Here is a 20692-nt window from a genome sequence, read left to right as displayed (position 1 = left end):
CTGTTCCTGCGTGTGCTCCTTAGCTGGGACCTCGGCGCCCTCCCGTTCCTGTCCCGGGCGTCACAGCCCAGCCATCGCCGCATCTCTGCCGTGTTTGTCCTGTGTCCCGGCACCATCAGGGCAGCACGATGCGCCCCAGCTGCTCTTCGCCAGCCCACGGAGATCAGTGCGGCTCACTGGTGGGAGGGATGTTCCCAACGGGGTGCAGGAGTGCCAGGGAAGTCGCTTGTCGCCCCCCTGCAGAAATCACCTGTTCCCCTCGCGTAACCCCAGAGCCCCCAGCACCCTGCACGCAAGTCGGAACTTCTCCCCGCGGCCTTGGCCGCCCTGGCTCTACACGCTCGTGTTCCACCTGTGCCTCCTTCTTGCTCCGCGGTGGAAGCCGTGGTGCCGGGCCACTCCAGGCTTTTCTGCCATCCCGGGGGCTTTTCTTCTTCTTTTCCCCCTCTTCTGCCTCTGCTCCGGAGCCACACGGGCTTGTGGCGTGCTCCTGCCGCAGCCCCGGGGGCCGGCGCCGCGGGCGGGCGCGCTCCAGCCTCCCCGAGCCCCCCCTGCTCCCCCGCCAGGAGGCACACAGCGGGCCGGGGGGGGCCCCGCCGCGGGAGGGAAGGACCGTGGCCCCTCGCCGCCCCCCGCCACCCTCTCCCGGGCCACCTCGAGCCGCCGGGCTGGGAGCGGGCCGCGCACCCCCCGGAGGGCCGGCGCAGGGCTGCCGGGGCCCGGGGGGGGCGGAGCAGAAAGCCCCTCGGGCACCCACGCGTGGGGTGTGCCGGGGGCAGGGCCGGCCGGGGGCGGGCGGGTGCCCGGGGCGGGGTGCGGCGCAGGCGGCCCGTGCGCTCGGGGCCGCCGTTACCAATCAGCGCGGCGGCGCCGGGGCGGGCGGCGGAGCCGGGGCGGGCGGCCGGGCGGGGCGGGCGGCGGAGCCGGGGCGGGCGGCGGAGCCGGGGCGGGCGAGCGGGCGGGCGTGCGCGGCGCTCGGCAGCCGGGCGCGTCCTGCCGCCGCTCGCCCTCCGCGGCCCCGGGAGCGACCCCGGTTGCGCCGCCGTGGCGACGCGCGGGGGGATCCCGGGATGTCCTCGTCGCCCGTGGAGGAGTGCCGGTCGCCCGTGGGGCTGGACTGCTGCAGCTGCTGCCTGGACTTGGCCAACCGGAGCGGGCTGGAGGAGGGGGCCGGGGGCGAGAACAACAACCTGGGCAGCCCCACCGTCAGCAGCTTCCGGCAGCTGCAGGAGCAGCTGGTCCGCAAGAACCTCAACACCGACAAGCTGAGCTCCATCATGCGCCAGGACTCGCTGGAGCCCGTCGTGCGGGACCCCTGCTACCTCTTCAACCAGGGCATCTGCAACAGGAACATCGACCAGACCCTGCTCTCCATCCTCCTGCTCTTCCACAGGTGGGTGTCACCGAGGGATGCCGAGGGGCTGCCCGTGTGCCGGGTGCCCCTGGAGCCGGACCCGGGCCAGCAGCGTGCTCGGGAGCTGGCAGTGTGGGGGCGAGACGTGGGGCCTGCAGTCCCCTGGGCTGCGGGGGGCAGGGGGACCCGTATGACCCTGGGGCGGGGGGACCCGTATGACCCTGGAGCCGGGTAGGGTGGCAGCGGCGGGGATTTCTAGGTGGGGAGAAGCATAAGCCTGGGAGGGAGCCCAGTGGCAGGGAGCCCAGTCTGCCCGCCATGGGTGGTGCCAGCCCAGTCCCTGGGTGCAGGTCCAGGTGGCTCTGCCTGGTGACGGCCAGCAGTGCCCCCCTGTTAGTGCCCTGTGTCTGTCCGGGCAGTGACAGCAGTCTCCGGCTGTGTGTCTTGGCCCCCGGACTCTGCGTTCATCTCCCTAGCTACATCTTATCCACGCAGACATTGCCTGCAGGGGCATGGACAGTGTCCAGCATCAAACAGGCGTTGTCCTCTTAGTCCTGCATGGAGAGGGGCAGCTGTCACTTGAGAAACAGCCATGCTGCCTCAAAAGCCTCCTTTACAGTTAGTGAGAAACTGGGTAGGGAGCCCGAGAGTCCTGCTGCCAGGTCCTGCTCTTTCAGCAGCTTTCCTGTCTCTCCCTGGAGTAAATTGAGTGGAGACAGATTTGGCCTGGGTGGTATTTCCCGTCCCTGGAAAGTGACTCTGCCCCTGACCGAGCTGCTCCCTCTCGGCTAGAGCTGCTCCGGGACGGGGCTGCCTGCACCCAAGCAGCGGGACACGCTGCGTCAGGGCTGGCCCCGTCCACTTGCCAGAGGGCTGGGCTTTATGCCAAGGCCGGGTAAGGCAGGAGTGTGGGGTCCCTCCCTGCTCCCCTGCTCCGGCGCTGTGGGCAGAGGAGACTGAACGGGGGGTCCCGAGGGCTGCCACCCCGCAGGGTCCCCGGCCCTGATGAGGGGGACCCCGGGGGCGGGGAGGGGACAGAGCTGTCTCAGGTCCTGCACCGGTGCCTCCAGCTCTGCGATGGGGCTGGCCCTGGTGCCCAGCCAGCCTGGAGAGCTGGTGAGAGAACAGGGAGCAGCCCGTGCTGCGGGCTGGCAGGCCCGGGGCTCTCCAGCTCGGCCTTGGGAAAGCCGAGCTGGACCAGGGGGTGCCACAGGGAGCCGCAGAGCTGCCAGAGCACCCCAGAGCTGCCTGTGGCTTCAGCAGGTGGGACGCATCCCTCCCCTCCCAGGGCTGAGGGCACGTGTGGCCCCTCGGTGCCTATGTGGCAGGCATCTGTGTGACTGGCAGGGCAGGCAGCGGCTCTGGGGCTCATTCCTTCGCCGTGGGTGGGGTAGCGCGCAGGTGGGGCACGCAGCAGCACCCGCAAGTTTGCAGACACCTCGCCATCCCCTCCCCTTCTTGCACGCACATGCACCTGTAGGCGTGCTCCTGGGCTGTGCAGGGGCGTGCGAGCCTCCCTTCGCCCTCCTCGCCCGGCGCGGGGAGGCGAGTGGGCTCACACGTGGCTGCCCCACGCGTGCGAGCCACCCAGGCGGTGCGTGCACGCCTCCTCGCCCCAGCCAGCGTCTAACGCTGTGCAGGCTGCTCCTTCTGAGCCGTCCTCGGCGGAGACGCTCTTCCTGCACTTACATAACGCCGAGCTGCCGCTCAGGTGGGAAAGGAGGAGCTGGGACGCCCGCCAAGGCACCCGGCACCCGGCCCGGGCTCCCAGCTGCACGGCGAGCAGCGAACCCACCCAGCCGGGAGGGAAACAGGAGCAAGAGATTTCCCTTCGCCCCGGGCGGCTGCAGCCAGTTGGCATCACGGGTGGAGAGGGGAAGCGACACACCGTCCCCAGCGCGGGCTGTCGGAGCTGGGCGTCAGAGTCAAGCATCCGGACTGCTCTCCTGGAGAGGCAGTGACGGTGCCCGTGGGCGATGTGGGCATAGCTTGTTGCTTTTGAACTCGTCCCTGCTGGGGCAGGACCCACGGTGCTCCCGACCAGCATCGGTCCGCTCTGCTGAGGTGGGGAGCAAGTGGAGGTGCCAGGAGACAGGGGTTTCTCCCCATCTGTGCCCCTCGCTGCAAGGCCCAAGCCTGTCCTCCATGTCCTGGTGTCTGTGGTGTCCCAAGAAGCTCCGGGCATTCCCTTTTATGACAGGCTGTGCCATAGCGTGGTGCGAAGCTGTAGTGTCCCTCCATCACAGCCTGCTTCCAAGCATCCTGCTGCCAGCCTGGTCTGGAGGCTGCTTGGGCGATCCCCCTTTGCCCCTGGGTGGCACAGCCTGTGGGAGCTGGGGGGCACAGCCCCGGGCACTGGAGGCAGGTGTGCCCACACCTGTGTTTGCTGTTGTTTTGCTCCAGCCTGAACTTTCTCCTCCTGGGGAATGAGCCAAGATACCCAAGAGGTGATAGCATACAAAGCAGGGGATTGTGGGTGCCAGAGGAACACCCCGATAACAGGCCTGATAAGGGCACCCTTGCTGCTGGCACTGGGGAACCCAAGCAGGTTTGTGCCCATTGTTTTAGGTGATGTCCTCCTACGCTGGCACGGGAGGAGGGGGAGGTCGCGTGGATGCACGCGCTCGTGCGTGGCCGAAGTCCAGCGCAGCATGGAAGGACGAAGCAGCTGCATCTGGAGTCTGAGTCTGGCTCTGGGGCTGCTGGAGACACTTCAGCCCATGCTGAATCAAGCCTTGGGCTCTGCAAGCCAGTCAGATCAGTGCTGGGGGTCTGGGACAACCTACATTGAGCATTTCCAGCCTGTCTCTGGGGGTTTCCCCCTGGCTGGGTGGTCCCTGCCGGTCTATCCATGCTCTTTGCTCACTGCAGGGATGCTGTGAGGGATGCACAAGGTAGGGATGCTCTGGACCTGTTGCCTACAGGGCTGACTCCTCCTGCTCAGGGAGTGCGTGGGATCCCATTCAAAAAGGGCTTCTCCCCTCTGTGTCCTCCTCACATGGGGCATCATGAACTGCTCTCCAAAGAGACCTGGGCAGTGCCAAGGGGCCAAGCTCACATGGAAACACCAGGTATAGGGAGGCCAGCTACCACCATGCTGGCTGGGTGACACATCTCCTCCCCACACATGCCAGTGCGGTGGGCGGAAAGGTCTCCGCCATCCCTCCACGATGCCAGCGTTACCCCAGGATTGCTCCTCCAAGACCCAGGTGCGAGCCTGAGCCTGGCCAAACGTTGGCCAGGGAGAGCAGCCCCGTGACTGTGTGGCACCTTTCCTGGGACTGGGGAGGGCTGAGGGGAGCTGGCAGCGTGGGAGGGGGTCAGCACTGCTGGGGGGGGGAGCAGCACCCTCCCGGGTGCATACTGGCATGTGATTCAAGCAGGGCCCCGCCTGGCTCTGGGGTGGGAAGAGGAGATATGTGCCAACCTGCTCGCCCACATCAACCGGCCCATGCCAGCTCTCCTTGCCCAGCCTTTCCCGGATAAGATCCAGCAGCCTGGCCGGTCCATGCCCTGTCCTGCTCTGGGCAGCAAGGGGACATCTCTGCCCATCCGGACCCTTCCCAGGCACTGTGGGAGCTGCTGCTCTGCCGAACAGGGTGGGCAGTGACCCACCCTTTGGTCTGACCCATGAAAGGGGCTGGGGGCCACCTTCCCCTGGGTCCTGGGCAAGCCAAGGGAATTGCAGGGAGGCAGGCGAGCGCTGTGCTGCACCGAGAGGCTGGGGGAAGGATGAATTAGGGTGGGAGAAGCCGGGCAACACCACCTTTCCCACCATAAGGTCAGGCCGGCGAGCAGGAGCTGCCCAGGCAGCGGTGCCAGGGTGGCATTTGTGGCACGGCACCATTTGTTCCCGTCCATCGGGTGTCACTTTGCAGCAGTGATGCGGGAGGAGGAGACGGAGCCAGGGCGTAAAGGGCATCCCGGGGCGGCGGGGCCAGGGAGCGCATTCCTGCCGGCCGAGTGGGCTGGAGCAACAAGGAGGCATTGACGGGGAGAGGGGCCGCGCGCAGGAGCACGTGTGGCCGTGAGAGAGGTGTGGGTGTGAGACCGAAGAGCCGTCCCGCCGGCCGCTCTGCCCTCCGTGGCCCCGCGGGGCAGGTCTGCCCGGGGAGGGGGCTGTGAGAGCCACCCTTCCCGCTTGGGACCCGTGCACCGGGTATTTGTTTGCTTTGCTCTCGTGGGACAGAGCTGCACGTGGCCTGACCCGTGTCTCGTAGCATGGTTTGCCGAGCGCTGCGGACCGCTGAGATGCTGGGGAGCTTTTGTTTTAGCAGCAAGAGTAGCTTGCACTCCAGGGAGCAGCTGGCCTTGGCGTGCCCAAATCCTCCCACCGTCTGGAAGATGCCAGGCAGCCAGTCTGCTGTGCCTGCCTTGGTTTCCATCACGGGCATCCCACCACCCCGGGACCCCTGCCCCATGACCCAGCAGGCTTTGGGGCGATGTCCCTGCAGGTCAGGCTTGCAGGAGCTCCTGGCCGGGGAAGCCCAGCAGCACTGGGCTCAGCTGCAGCACACTGTGCTCAGCACGGCTCGGCAGGGCTGGCGGCAGCACGTGCTGCACCATGCACCATGCACCATTCCCGTCCCTTGCCTGCTTCTGCGAGACCCAGCTCCCTCCAGCAAGGAGATTCCCCAACATGCCCTGGAGCACAGGAGAGCCCTGCTCTGCCCCTCCAGCCCCTCAGGATGAAACCATTTGCCCCTGGCCACGGGGGCCTGGCACAGCTGAGCCGAAGTCTAGTGACGCCAACACCAGCTGAACAGAAACCTGTCACCTCAGATCCTCCTGCGGACGCTCAGGCGCTGCCTGTCTGCCAGGGCACGCGCCCAGCTCCGAGCAGGTAGGGTGTAGGTGTTCCAAGGACAGGCAGGGACGGGCAGCACGGCCCCATGGGGAAAATGCTGGCGGGATTTATTTCAAGCTTTGAACTTTAGGTGTGGAAGAGGTTGGAGCTGGAGCAGGCTACAGGGCTCTGCCCTGGTCCCAGCATCATGCCCCCCGCGCCAGCATCACGCTTCCCCCTTCTCTGGTGACACGTACATGGCCTGATCCTGCATGGTGCTGAGGCAGGTACCGCTGAGCTCGGCTGTAAGTTGCGGCTGGGGCTGAGACACAGGGGAAGCCTTTTACAGCCCGGCTGCCACCTCAGCTCCCACCGGGCACACAGCACAGATGTCAGTGCTGTGGACAACGCCTTTGCGGGCACGCCATGCCACTGGCGTGCTCCTCTGTGCTGCGACCCGACACCACCTCCCCAGCCACCTCCCAGCACAGAGAGGGTTAAAGCCGACCCTTTACTTTGGGGGAGCACCGTGACCTGCGTGGGACTGAGGGGTTCAGGGCACGTGTTGGCAGAGACTGGCAGCTGCCCGTGCACACAGGGGATGTGACCGCAGGCTGTCTATATGCACCATAAGGCGTCTGTCAAGGGGAGAGTGGGTCCGGGCAGATCCTGCCCTTGGGAAGTGACTGAGACCCCGTTTGCAGAGGGCAGAGGATACCTCAGGGTGTGTGGCAGGGGGGTGAGGGCTCGAGAGGTGTTAAAGGCTGCAACCTGTCCTGAAGCCACGCTTTGCCGATGAGCTCTGAGTTATATTTATCCAGGTGCTGTGCATTGCTGGCTTTGGGACAGGAGTTTGTCATCCTCTGTCTGTGTGCTTAGAGTTATATATATATATATTTGAGGGACTTTTGCTTCAGAATGACTCCGGTGGCAGAGCAGAAGCCCTGGTCCCCTCCCTGTCCTGCTGACCCCTGGCCCTGGGGTTAGGGTGTGATCCAGTCCTCGCCACCCCGTGCCTGCAACTGCCCTGGGGATGGCAGCCCTGCCCAGGTGGGCAGCACGGTGGCCGATGCCACAGGGCAGGACAAGATATCCCCTTGGCCCCGAGTGAAACCATCCCAGCGATCCCCCCATGCCAAGAGCAGGACTGCTCCAGGTGGTCTGGAGGCAGGGAATGGTCTTACGTCGTCCCCAAGGGTTGGCACGAGCCAGGTGACGGCTGGCAGCAAAGGCCGGGCACACGGAGAGCCACGGCAGCGTGGCAGGTATGCGTCCCGCCAGCAGCTTATTGTCTTTCATGTTGTTATTGTTCTGAAATGTCAGCGAGGGAAGGGTTTTAACGAAGCGTCCCCAGTTTGAAATGCCCGGGATTCTTTGCAAAGGCCAGGCGGGGTATTAATAACCGTCTCCGCTGAAACTGTGCAGCCCCAGCGTGCGTCCTTGCCTGACCTCCTGCGGGGTGGCTGGCTCACACGCCGGCAGAGCTCAGCTTCTCTCCCACTTCTGATCCCCACTGACTTGCGTCTGGCCTGGCTTCGCACCCCTGTACTGGGTCCACCCGGTTTGACCCTGGGGAAGGGGCATTGAGGGGCTGCTGGTGCTCCCCCCGAGCATCCCCATCGGGCCAGGCAGGAGAATGCAAAGCTCAGGCACCTTTGAAAGGGGAAGGTGCAGGATTCAAGGGTTTCCTTGAACGTGGGTTAGTCTGGGCTGGAAGAGCAGCTTTCGGTCGCACGGGGTGCCGATGCGCTGCTCTCTCGCAGCTTCCCGGCCTCTGTCCTCTCATTATATAAGAGCTGCCTTCCAATTAGCGAGCCAGGCGCTCCCGCACGCCGCAGGGCAGCAGCTGCCAGCGCCGAGCGTGGCTCCGGAGCGCCCGCCCCTGCCTGAAAACTGGCCTGGGATTTCTTTCGGCAGATGCCAGAGGCCCTGCCTTGGGGTTCCTCTCTTGGGCTGGGGATCTCCAGAAAAGCCAGCTCTGCGCCAGCGAGGGGCGAGGGGAGGGAAGAGCCCAGGCTGGCAGCCCCCTGCCCGCTGCACGCTCTGGGGTTCGAGGGCACTGCATGGCCCTGGTGCTGCAGGGGGTCCCTTCAGCATCACGGCCGCCTCCGTTCTGGCCCTGGTTCCCTGACACCGGACCAGAGAAGGGCAGCCAGGATCTGGGGGTGATCCAGCTGAGACCGTCCAAGATGATACAGTGGGCTACGAAATGAGGACAGGCCCGAAGTTTACAGCCTGGGCTGGCAGGAGACCCGCGGGGCAGGGCACGGCTAACCAAGGGAGGTAACACGGAGTTCAGCTACGGGACTCCACCCCACGGGGCCCGTGGGTGTGAAATGCTTGCTCTGCGGACAGATTTGTGGACGAGAACTCTGCTGAGGGTTCCGTCCGCCCATTCTGCCTGGGGCTGGGCATCCCTGACCCACAGGCAGCAGGGAGCGTGGCCAGGGGCTGGCTGCGCTCGCTCCCCCCCAGCCCCGCAGCCAGGCACGATGCTAGTGGGAACACTACAGGGTTTTTGCTGGGCTGTGCCATACCTGACAGCCTACCCCCCCGGCACGCTGCGGTTGTGGGACCCTGCACGGGCCGGGTGTGAGCAGGGGAGCAGCGGGGTGTTGAGGTTTGCGGCACGGCCCCTGGCGGGGCGCCCGCTGGGGCGGCCCGAGCTGTGCAGGCAGCAGCGTGGGGCTGGTGTTGACAAACGCAGGCAAGGCAGGAGGTTGGGCAGCATGGTCCAGGGCTGCTAATAAGCAGATCAGCCCTTTTTCCTCTTCCCCTCCTACCCCAGCATGCCTGGGGAAGCCGTGGCTTTGGGGGCTTCCGATGTACAGTACCGCGGGGAGAGGTCTGCCGGAGCCGGGTCGTCTCTGACCTCCCCTCCTGACACCACTGCTGGGGGGCAGCTGCTGCTGGGGTGCACTGGCTGGGGGGCACGGGAGGAAGAATGGGGGCCGGTGACAAAGTTAAAGAAAGAAAAATTGCAGCTCTCAGCAGGCCGGCTCTGGGGTGTGCGCTCGCATGCCAGAAAAAACAGAACTGGGAGTACAGCCAAGTACCTTTATCAGAGGAAGCAGGCAGCCCAACAGCTGGACATGGGAGCCTGCCAGGGCTCCCTCCTCCCGCCCCACAGTGCCTCCAGCCCAACAGGTTGGAGGAGTCCCCGCGCCGCAATCCCTGCCTGTGCCCTGCTGCCCAGCAGAGGGGTTAACCTTAGCCCTGTCCCCCACCCGCAGGAGCTTGCTCTGCTTTCGTCGGTCGGTGGTGAAGGGAGGGGAGGACAGGTTCCCCATCGGCCTTCCCCGATTGCAAACCCTCCCTGAGCTTCCCCGGCATTGCAAAGGCCTTGACTGCCCTGCGCAGCTCTCCCCGTTGTTCTGGTGTCCCCTGGGACTGGGACTAGGTCTAGCCAGGCCGGCAGCACTGGCTCTGCAGGCAGGGGCTTGCATACCTGCCCAGGCACTTACAGATGTACCTGGGAGGGGTTGCCCTCTGCTCTGGAGCAGCATGTGCCCTGGGTTGAGGGATTTATGAGCACTCCAAGGCTCTGATGGGCATGAACCAGGTCCCCGTGTCACAGGGCTCCTGGATGCGTGGGGCTGCCACAGGTCCCACGCAGCCCCTGGAAGGCACCGGCTGAGCCAGGGCTAGTGCCAAGTCTGCAGTAAACAGCTCGGCCAGGACATCTTCAGGATGAGGAAACCAAGAGCTGGCCAACTGGTGTGCTCCAGCAGCCTCACTGGCGTGCTCCTGTGCTGCAAGGCAGGCAGGCGCAGTTTGGGATGCTGCGAGTGAGACTGCGGAGTGGGACAGCAGGTGACGCAGCTTCCTGCGTGCTTGCGGGCAGCCCCCTGACATTACCTCTACCTCTCCAGCACCAGGATAGGGCTGTGGGGCAAGACTGGGGGCTCCGCAGACCTGTCCCACACCCAGTCCTTCCCACCATGGGCTCTCACAAGCCCCAGCAGTCACCAATGTCCCTGGCCACCCCTCCTTCAGCTCCTGATGGGCACGGCTGGCCCTGGCGCCGGCATCCCCAGTCCCCTTGGCTGGCACAGCCACAGCTGCAGGATTTCAGGCTGTGAAAGGCAGAGTTTTCTTAGCTGCGTGTTTGCAAGCAGTGGCTTTTCCTCTCCCCCTCTGCTCTGACCCTTTGAGCTGGAGATCTGGCTCTGTGGAGCAGCCTGGGCAGCTTTGGCTCTGCGCCTTTCCCGTGTTGCTCTCCAGTGTCTCTAAGGCCAGGCAATAAACATTTCCCACGCCTCAGACCCTCTGAAGGGCCTTCCTCCCATTGAGCTGAGTCCTTGGGAGAGAGCAAGCCAGGAACACTGCCACAGAGCAGCGAGAACGGCCTGGAGCTGGGGGAGAGTGGAGGCTGAGGAGCCAGCACTGCTCCGGCAGCACAGGCCATTCCTCCAGCTCCCACCAGCAGCTGACAGGGCACGGGCATCCTTTGGCATGTGGCACCGCAGTGCCTGGCACGAGTTCAATGCAGGAGGCTCAGCGCAATAGCACGTCTCGTCCCTGGGGCCGTGGGGACGGGGCTGTGTCCCCTGACCCACAACACAGTGCAGGTGTGGGGTGCCAGGAGGCGAGGGAGATGATCCCATCATTCTGCTCCGTGTCATCCCTTGCTCCAGCCAGGCTTAGCCCTGCGGGGGCTGCAGCCCAGCTGCGTTCATGCCTCCGTGTCCTGTTGCAGTGGAGGGGGTCGTCGCTAAATGTCACCTGGTGATCGGGGCTGGCATCTCCCAGGCTAGGGCACAGGCCGTGTGTGGGCTGGCTGAGGGGTTGCTAGCAGCTTTGGGGTATCCTGCAGGGCCATTGCTGGCAGTGACACCAGCCAACGGCTAGTGTCACCACCTCTCCTAGCTGCTTGATGACAGCCGCGGGGTTTTTTTCCCCCCAGAAAGCACAACAATTAGTGTCACAATTACACTGTATCATGGCTGCCGTTATTGTTCCCAAAATAACCACAGGCACGAGCCGGGGCCCTGCCTGATGAACCTCCCAAGGCTGCACACATGAGGCAAGAGCTGCCGTGCTGCTGCCCTGGGGAGGCAGCTCGCACCACTGGCCCCTCTCGCCCAGCCTGCTCCAAGGCGTCCCTCACCATGGCCTCTGATGCCATAGGGTAGCAGCGAGTCCATGGCCCCCTGCTGTGTAGGAAGAGCAAGGGGGGACGCTGACCACCCTGTTCGGCTGCCGCCAGGCCCCAGAGGACCAGGAGCGGGGCACGGGGCGGTGGGAGAGGAAGCAGATCCCAGCAGCCCTGCTGGAGCGGGGCCAGCAGCCCAGCAAGGCCGTCTGCCGGGGCCACGGGGGGCTGGGAAAGGGCCCCCCGCCGCTCAGGGCACAGCTGGAACCCCACGCAGGACTCTGCTGCTGTGGGAGGCGTTTGGACAGCCCACGGGGGCTCCCATCCAGATGAGAGCCGAGCCCGAACCAGGGGTCCAGCAGAGAGCTGCGAGCTGCTGCTCCCACCTCTGAGATGCCAGCTGGGCTGCAGTGGGGCCAGCCCATGGGCAGGGGGTGCCTCCCCCCTGCACAAGGGGACAGCTGAGCTGCCCCCGCACCGCGCTGCCGACACCATGTGTGCATGCACGGGTGTACGTCTGCGTCAGCCGTGAGTCAGGGCAACGTGTGCGTGGGGGGGGTGAGGTATTTGCAGTGCACGTGCAGGATGCATCGGCATGCACGCAGGGGGGACGTGTTTGTAGGGTGTGCATGCAGAAGCGTGTGTGCGTGCAGGATGCACGCATATGCATGTGCATGCAGGGTGCGCACCTGTGTGCAGCATGCAGGCCCATGTGGGCTAGAAAATGCACATGTGCATGCAAAGGGGCTGGGCATGTCTGTGTGGGTGTGCCTGTGTCTGCAGGGCGTGCATGTGCATGTGCACGTGGACGCGGGACTTGCACGTGTGTGCGTGAATGTATGGGTTGCAAAGTGTGCCCATGTTTGTGTGCACCCGGCAACACGTCCAGGGGTGTCTGCAGCAGAAGTCATGTCCCCCGAGTGGGTGTGTGGGCGAGGGGCTGCAGGGGGGTGGGCTGCATCCCTGCTGAGGCTGTGCCAGGGAGAGGAGGCAGCCCCCATGCCCAATGTGACCTGTCCCCGGCCAGGCAGGCTGCCTTGGGATTCCTCATTAATTAAGTGCCAGGAAGGAAAGAGAAAGAAGAGCCTTCTGCACTTCCATCCCTAAAAAGCATCCCTCCCCTGAGGGTCTCATGGAGGAGGGCAGCATCCTTCCAAGCCTCACAGCTGGGGAGCCCATGCCCCAAGCAGTGATGGCTCTGGTCAGGGCTGTGCAGGGCTGGGAAAGACCCCAGGAGGGGCGGCAGGAAAGTCAGCGACTTACTTTTGTTTATTTTTGCCATAGTCCCAGCTCCATGGGAAAAATATTGGAGGTGGCAGAGCTGAAGCGATTTCCTCCCAAAGCGCTACGCCACTGCGCTTCCCCACTTCACTCCAGCAGCCACGGAAATCGCCGGCTTTTCGCCAGCTCTTGGTGCTCAAGCGCTGTGTCGGGAAGGGGCCGGGCAGGGCCTGGGACCCCAGAGCCGTGGGGCAAAAGCCACGAGCCAGGCTCTGGTCCGTCCGTCCTGGAGCCCATGGTCCCTGGCACTAATAATTTAGGGCTTTCCTTTGGGAAGGTGGCAGCGCCAGGTCTGGGGGTGCAGTAGCACAGGAGATGAGGAGGTGGGGAAACCGAGGCACGGCTGCCAGGGCTAGGGGCAGGCTGGGGTCTGCCCACCCTATCTCCCTGCTGCTGCCCACCTCTCTGCAGGAGAAAGAAGGTGGCGCAACCAGTGATGTGCCCAACCACGGGAGAGAAAATGCCTCTCTCCTTCTCCCCTGCTGTCTCCATAGTGAGATGGGCACCTTCCCTGAGCTGCAGAGGGAAACCGAGTCACGGGACCCCCAGTGTGGGTGGCCTGGGCTTCTCCTGGCCTAGGGGACAGAGCTGTGCCCCATGTCACGGGGGCTGCCACCCTGCCCACCACCAGCCACCCTGGGGACAAGCGCACACAGAGCGCCTTTCATCTACCCGCGGAGGGGGGCAGCCACCCGCTCCCCGCTCGGCACCCGGGCGGCTCGGGGTGGCACGCTGACCCGCTGGCCCCTGAAAGGGCCAATTGAGCGTGGCTGAGGTCATCTACCCGACGTGTTTACCCCGTGCCCGCTGCCCTGGGATGCGGCCGGCACCCAGGCTCTCCCTGCCACCCGGCAGGCCGGGGGGACGCGTCTGCGGGCAGAACCGGCATCGCTGCTGGGGCGCTGGGCTGCCGCCGGGGAGCAGAGGGGCCAGAGCGGGGTCTCAGGCGCTGGCATGGCCTTCCAGCCGCCATACTCCCCGAGCCTCTTCAGGAGGAGGGACTGGTGAGTAGGGCCTGGCCATGGGCAGGGTGGGGGGACATGTGCCAGCCCCGGGGCTGGGGGGGACAAGCCTCTGCTCGCTCTCTGCAGAGCCAGCCCCCTGCTCAGCCCTGCCCAGCAGCTTTGCATGGGCCAGGCTGGTGCTGGTATGGGGGGGGGGGGGGTGCATCATCCCCCCCCCCCAGATGGAGGGACGAATGGGTGCCACACGTGCCCACACAGGGTGCCCATGCCCTTTGCTGCTCAGGACACCGTGGTCCTCATCCTGCCCTGGGAGGCGGGGGTGCAATTTGCTGGGGAACAAGTTGGCAGGGCCTTGCTCTGGGCAGCAGCCGTGCTGCACTGTGCCTCAGTTTCCCTTTCTGATGGGGAAATACACCTCTGCCCACCCTCAGCCCTCTCCCTGAGGAAGGGGCATGGCAGCACACCCGCTGGTTGGGGCTCCTTGGGCCACTTCCCACGTTGGCACCCACCAGCCAGGTGCTGGGCACCTTCAGCACTCCCTGGATCAGGGGATTTGGGGTCCTCTGCAGCATCTCGGGTGCAGGTGCCCCTGCCAGCACTAAATGCTTTCTCAGACACTGCGCCGTGGCGCGGGCTCCCTGCCAGGGTCTCGTTCAGCATCAGCCCCTGCCCTGGCTTGCAAAGGATGAGCCCCACGGGGTCAGCGGCAGCGGGCGGCAGCGGGGCGCAGCAGGGTGACCGCCCGGGTGCTGAGCGAAGTCCCACCCGGTGCAGGTCCAGAGGGCAGAGATAAGCCCTGGAGCTGGCAGGGCGGCCGAGCGCAGGGGGAGCAGCACCCACGGTGGGCAATGCCAGCCCCAGCCCCGCCACGTTGCTAGGTGTGTTTTGGGGGGGGGGGGGGCGGAATCTTGCCTGCGCCCCACGGAGGAGACGCGCTCGCTCTATGTGCAAGTCGCTCTGCGGGTGCGGTGGCAGACCCGGCGTGACCCCGGTGCTTGCACACGCGTGTGCACACGCAAACACAGCGCACACCCGGCCCCCCGGCTGTGCGCCCCCCCCCCAGCAGCCCCGGGCGCCCCAGCCTCCCTCCGCGCGCAGCTGGGGGGGGCACCCGTTCCCGTTCCCGGCCCCGCTGCAGTGCCGGCCCTGGCCGCGGGGCGGCGGCCCCCCCCGGGCGGAGCGCGGTCCGGTGAGGGTTATGCAAGGGCGGGGCGGGGCCGGCGGCTGGCCCCGGTCTTGTTTTGCAGCCCGGGGTTTGTTTTGCACGCCCGTGTTGTTTTTCCACTCCCGTTTTTGTTTTGCGGTCCGGTTTTGTTTTGCACTCCGGGTCTCGTTTTGCGCGCCCGTGTTGTTTTTCCACTCCCGTTTCTGGCTTGCACTCCCGGTTTTGCTTTGCACGCCCGTGGCCGCCCCTTTTCCTTCTGCCACCCCCCCCCCCTCCGCCTTTGCAGCCGCGGCGGGCCCTGCTGTGCGGGGAGACCTGCAGGCGTGCACCCCCCAAATGCAAAGCAGGTTTCCTCCTTTTCCCAGTGCCCCAAGCAGGTGTGTGTCGTCCCCCCTCAGCTGAACCCCCGTCCCGGTTGTACGTGGGGAGCACAGAAAGGGAGTGCTGAGGCCTGCGGAGGAATGTGGAGGGATGGGGTGCCGAGGAGGGATGGGGTGCTGAGGAGGGATGGGGTGCCGAGGAGGGATGGGGTGCCGAGGAGGGATGGGGTGCCAAGACTCTTGTTGCAGAAGACGAGGGGTGCAGGCGTGGGTGTCCGGATTCGGAGTGCAGAGTCGCGAGGACACGGCGCTGGGGGGCAGGGGTTCTGGACTGGGAAGGGGCCGTGCTGTGCTGGGGGGCAGCTGGGGAGCCGCGGAGGTGCCGTGCCGGGGTGCGAGGGGGCCGTGCCGGGGGAAGGGGTGCTGGAGCACCCGGAGCAGCCCCGGGCGCGGCGTTGCGGGACGCGGGGCCGGCCCGGCCGCGCTGGCCCCGCCCGACGGGGCGGACACCGCCCATATAAGCGGGGGCGGCGCGGGGGGAGCCGCAGTGCGTTCAGCTCTCGCTCGTCTGCTTGCGACGCTCTCCGCAACCATGAGCACCGGCATGTACCAGTCCCCCATGGAGGTGGCTGTCTACCAGCTCCACAACTTCTCCATCTCCTTTTTCTCCTCCCTGCTGGGGGGGGACGTGGTCTCCGTGAAGCTCGACAACAGGTAGGGGCAGCCCCGGTACCGGCCGCGGTCCGCCCCGCCGTTTTCCGCCGTGGCCCGTTGTCCCGGGTGAAGGGGCGTCTCGCTGCCCCGGGAGAACCCGCTGCATTGCCCCTGCGGAGCCGGGGGGGGGGGGGCAGGTGCATTGTTCCTGTGGGGCGGGGGGGGACGGGGGACTGATGCATTGATCCCTGGTGAAGGGGGAAGCCCCGCTGCATTGCGGCCCGGGGTAGGGGGTGTCCCGGTGCGTGAATTCCCCGGGGAGGGGGTGCCCGGGGGCTCGCTGCTAACGCCCAGCCTCTCCGCTCTCTTCCAGCGCCTCCGGAGCCAGCGTGGTGGCCATCGACAATAAGATCGAGCAGGCAATGGTGAGCCGCAGTGCCGCTCCCCCCGCCGCGGACCTTGCTCCGTGACTCCTCCCTGGGTGCTTTTGCTTGGGGGGGGCTCCCCACTCGCCGGGTGGGTGCTGAGCCCGGAGCGGGGGGTCCCCGCTCTCCAGCCCGTTGCGGAACAGAGCAGCTCCTTTGTCTGCCCGCCGCAGCTGGCTGAGCTCATTGGCTCCGGCAGCGCCGCAGTGCGCAGGGAGTCTGCCGAGGGGGGAACCTGGGAAGGACCCTCGGGGGATGGGGGGGTGACCAAGCCAGGTCGCATGGGTGGTGGGGAACTGCAGCCTGCCAGACCCCCGGGGGGGGGGGGACGGGCGTTGGAGAGTGCCTCCGGAGGCAGCGAGACCTGGGAGATTGGGGACCTGAGGGATGCTGCGGGTGCTGGCCTAGGGGGGCTACACTGGGTGAGCATGGAGCCCTGGCCAGGGTGCCAAGGGTGGTGTGGGGAGGGGAGGCCTTTGGGAAAAGCCTTTGTGGCACTTGGCGGGTGGCTGGGGGCAGAGCTTTGCCGGGCAGGGTGGGAGCAACCCCCAGGGTGTAACTGTTGAGTGATCAGTCTCTTCAATGGGCCTTTTGCAGGATCTTGTGAAAAATCACCTGATGTATGCAGTGCGAGAGGAGGTGGAGGTCCTGAAAGAGCAAATCAAAGAACTGTTGGAGAAAAACTCCCAGCTGGAGCGTGAAAACAGCCTCCTGAAGACCCTCGCCAGCCCTGAGCAGCTGGAGAAGTTCCAGTCCCGGCTCCCTGCAGAGGTCCTGTGCGCGGAGGAGCAGAGCCCTGGGGCAGCTGCCCCAGCCCAGCACTCAGGGGGCTCTGCGGTGTAAGGTGGCTCTGTCCTCGGGGTGGGCAGAGCCACAGAACTCTTTCTACTTAATCTCCTGCAAAATTGTTTCCGCCTTCATCTCACACGAAGGACTGCCAGACCCCGGCGCTGAGCCGTGCCTCCCCCCGGGCAAACCTGGCCAGCCAGCAGAGCCAGTGGCTGTCTCCTGCACGAGGATGCTCTTCTGCGAGGGAGATGCGGGCAGCTGACCACTCCCCATCCAACCACCCGCCGTGTGCCAGGAGTAAATCTGTGGCCTGCCCATCCCGGGCTCTGCTGAAACCTGGGCATCTGCAACACCCTGGCAGTGCCAGGTGGCCTTTGGCACTTTAATGGGAATCCACGGTTGGAGGAGCGCACGCCGAGTCCTGTGCCTTTGCTGCACTGTGCGGGGGGGGTGTCTCTTTCTGGCAAAGCCTGACGTTGGAGGAAGACCGTTGTTTAGTGAGCGATGCAGATTTGTCCCGCTAGCCACCCAGGAGTGTGCTCGAACCCAAACCTGACTCTGAGCAGCACCGGTGGTGGCAGTTGCGGTGTAGTGCATGGCTGTACGCACATCAGTGTGGGGATTACAATGAAAAAAAAAGCTTGTTTTATTAGTTTGGGCATCTTCTGTAGCTGTATCTATGTATAAACACACACATGAGCAGTGCCCACAAGGCTGTGGGGTGCCCTGCTCTGGGCCAGCCATGCCCATCTCTGTACAGCTGGGGGATTCGAGGCAAGACTGGAATGGCTAACGGCTGTAACTGGGTGGCCAGCACTGTGAGCGGCACGAAGGAGGGGGACGGATTCACCCCTCTCTGGCATACACCGTGACAGAGCCATGCAACAGTGCTGGGAGGATCTGGACTGACCGCTGGGCAGAGCCATGACAGGGGCTGTGGTCCAGCCCGCTGGGTTGGGGGGAGCCAGCCTGTGCTCCTGGGCTCCCCACCTTCCCTGGCCAGCTCTCTGGGAAGTGACGGGACGTCCCTTTTGACGTCGGAAGCGGTGACACAGTTGTGTAAATCTAGGTAGAAATGGCAATAAACTCTACTTTTTATATAAATGTGCACCCCAAGCTGTGTGTCTGTGGCTGGGAAGGGTGAGGTGTTGGGGTGCTGGGGTGTGCTGGGATGGGACTGGTGAGGATACTGTGCTGCCAACTTGCTGGGGGCTGGGCTGGTGCTGCTCCCCAGCTGAGAAAACCTGGCAGCTCCCTTCCTTTTGGGGAGGGGGTCAGTCGCCCCCTAAACCACCCTGGTTAAGCCAAGTTGAGATTTTGGAGATGTGAGCAGGCACCCCCTTCCTGGGGCTGGGTGCACAGTAGGAAAGGTGCCCTGAACCTACAGGTCTTTGTCCTCTGTGTCATGCCTGTGACCAGGGGGGTGTGCAGGCCAGGCTGGAGGGGGGCAAGCGGGGAGAAGGCTCTTCTCAGGCTGTGCAGGGCTGTATGGACCCCAGCCCAGTTCTGCTCTTCCTCTGGTGGTTTTGTTCTGTTGCTTCTCAGAGACATCATCGTTTTTGTTTTTTTTTCCTTGAACTGTCTTGAAATAGCGTGTGAGGGTCAGAGGAGGGGTCAGCTGGATTGAACCATGCTGGATGGAGGCTAAGGGTGCTCCAACCCTATCCTATGGTACAGCCAGCCTTGGATTCAACCCCATGGGGTGGGGGGACCAACAACAACAAAAAAAAAACCCAACAACTCCATCTCTGGGGATGCTGCGTGGCTATGACATTTGGGTGAGGGTTGAAGGCTGGTGGGTACCAGGAGAGCCAGGAGGTATGTCAGCAGAGCCTCAGGCTGGCAGGATGTTTGAAGCTAGGTGCAGTATCCTCCCTTGGGTTTTTAAACCCTGGACACAACTCCTCAGCTAGCTGGAGACATCACCAGCCCCGTGAAGGTGGCCAGCAGTGCCCCAGGCCCCGGATAGCTGGTTGGTGGCCGTACCCTGTGCTGCTGGCAGCACTGCTTTGTGCTGCTTTAGGTCTCTGCTGTAATGACGGCGACTCAGCCCCAGCTCTGTGTGAGTCACGGCAGAGCCAGGGAGCTGAGGACGGTTGGCTCCCTGGAAACGCTGGGTAAACAGCAAAACACAGGCCAGGGCAGCTCAAAACTGTTACAGGGTGCCTGTCCCCTCCCTATCCTGTCCCAGGGCTGGGACTCAACCGCAGCCGTGTGCAGGCAGCCCTGCAGACACTCTAGTGCAAGGGCTCAGCATGCACGCATGTGTGCCTTGGGTATATGAGTACCGTGTGTGATTGCTTTCCCTGCTGGGTGCGTGCATGTGCCAACAGGTTCAGGCACCCCCCTATACCATGTATATATGCATCCCTTGCACATACAGGCACTGCAGCAAGCGGGGGGGGGGGCACACAGGCAGCACCCCCCCCAGTGCTGCCAGTCTTTTGGGTGGTACAGCTACTCCAGGAAGGGCTGTTCCCCAGGGGCAAATGGATGCAGGCTGTGTTTGCACTGGCCATTTCACTATAGTGGGTCTTAGGGGTGCTACTGGCCTGCCAGCTGCTGGGAAATGGTTTGCCCGCCCTTCTGCACCTTGCTGGCTGGGGAAGGTTTGGGCTGCAGTGATGAGCTCTGTACCCAACTGGCCTTGCTGCACCCCACACCCTGGCTGCATTCGAGGGATGTGGCGATAGCATTTGGAGTCTGAGTGTCGTTTGCCACCTCTCCCTGTCCTCAGTCCCCTCCCCACGGCCCTGGCATGCCCCCAGCCCTCGCATGCCTTTGTGCAGGGGGAACAGGCAAAGGCACCCGGGGAAGACCCTGCTCATCGCAAGCACTGCACAAAACCCACTGGCTCCAGATCAGCCTTCCTCACACGGGTGGGCAGAGCCTTTTTCTGTCCCCGCAGGGTGGTGTGACACAGTGCCAGCCAATGGCACAGGGCAGCCCCACCAGAAACCCCTCCCTGCCGCTGGCACATGCCACCGCAGAGCTGCCCAAGGCTGAGCCCAGCCCCGGGGATGTCCCCGGGGTCCCCTGGGAGCAGCAGGAAAGGAGATGAACCCTCGGGCTGAGCACCCGGCAAGTCTGTGGGTGCAGCAGCTGAGGGCGAGGGGCTGCCAGCCCCCCGCCCCCAGGGCACTCAGGGTCTGCTCCCCAGCTCCTGCTGCATCTGGGGGCTGGAGGAGGTCTACCAACACCCCTACGTGGCCCGAAGACACCCTATGCCCTTCCCAGGCCCGCTGGTTATGGAAAAGGCTTGGCAACACCCTTCTCAGGCTGCCTGTTCCTTCTGAACACAATGTCCCCTTGCGCTGTGCCACAGGCCCTGAAGGAAGCGGTACACATTGTGCAGCACCCAAAAATGCGATAAGGGCCCCTCCCTTCCCACTGGCACTGCTCTCTGGCTCCCTGCCCCCGCCAGCCCCTGCGCTCGACAGCGTTAATCCCCTGGAGCAGCGAGGGTGCCGGGGTACCGTGGCACCCCAGCCCTCTCTGTCAGCCCCCCCGCTTCCCACCTCCCCTCCCCAGCAAGGGTGACAACCACGGGCAGCAGAAGGAGGGGAAGCGGAGCCAGACGCCAAGCCAAGGCAGGCAGGGCTGAGCTCTACCCCGCGACACGGCGGGGGCTGACCTGGGCTCCTTCCCCCGCTTCATCGTACCCCCCTTCCCGGGGACGAGTCAAGCTCAGCAAGTCCCTAAGGCGGGGACGTGGGTGACAGCACCAGTCCGGACAGCGGAGGGTTAACGCTGCATCGTGGCCATCTCGGGCTGCCCCCGCTCCTGCAGCTCCGCGGCGCCCCAAGGGTTAACGCGCCGCAGCAGGAAGTTTCGAAGAAACGGCCGATTTCTGAAAAA

The 20692-nt window shown here is 64.8% G+C and overlaps 1 protein-coding gene across 2 annotated transcripts; it reads left to right on the top strand.

Moving 5' to 3' along the window:
• Nucleotides 1-914: 914 nt before the first annotated feature.
• TSC22D3 (TSC22 domain family member 3) lies at nt 915-17938 on the top strand. Of its 2 annotated transcripts, none has more exons than XM_075054421.1 (3): nt 915-1393; nt 15994-16045; nt 16643-17938. In XM_075054421.1, exons 1-3 carry the CDS (start codon nt 1071-1073, stop codon nt 16886-16888), a joined length of 621 nt encoding a protein of 206 aa, XP_074910522.1. In that variant the 5' UTR covers nt 915-1070; the 3' UTR covers nt 16889-17938. The 2 variants fall into 2 exon arrangements, with proteins under 2 accessions (XP_074910522.1, XP_074910521.1); XM_075054420.1 differs by lacking the exon at nt 915-1393 and adding an exon at nt 15476-15680.
• Nucleotides 17939-20692: the final 2754 nt, after the last annotated feature.

Source organism: Buteo buteo, chromosome 22, assembly GCF_964188355.1.
Source record: "Buteo buteo chromosome 22, bButBut1.hap1.1, whole genome shotgun sequence".
In the NCBI taxonomy this organism is placed as follows: Eukaryota; Metazoa; Chordata; class Aves; order Accipitriformes; family Accipitridae; genus Buteo; species Buteo buteo.
Note: the sequence above shows the minus strand (reverse complement) of the source record. Positions and strands in the feature narration are given on the sequence as shown.

Bases quoted from the DNA above. Each gene is read 5' to 3' on its own strand.
- TSC22D3 (XM_075054421.1), top strand. From the start codon at position 1,071: ATGTCCTCGTCGCCCGTGGAGGAGTGCCGGTCGCCCGTGGGGCTGGAC. The intron at 1,394-15,993 runs GTGGGTGTCACC...GCTCTCTTCCAG, and splicing joins ATCCTCCTGCTCTTCCACAG to CGCCTCCGGAGCCAGCGTGG. The intron at 16,046-16,642 runs GTGAGCCGCAGT...GGCCTTTTGCAG, and splicing joins ATAAGATCGAGCAGGCAATG to GATCTTGTGAAAAATCACCT.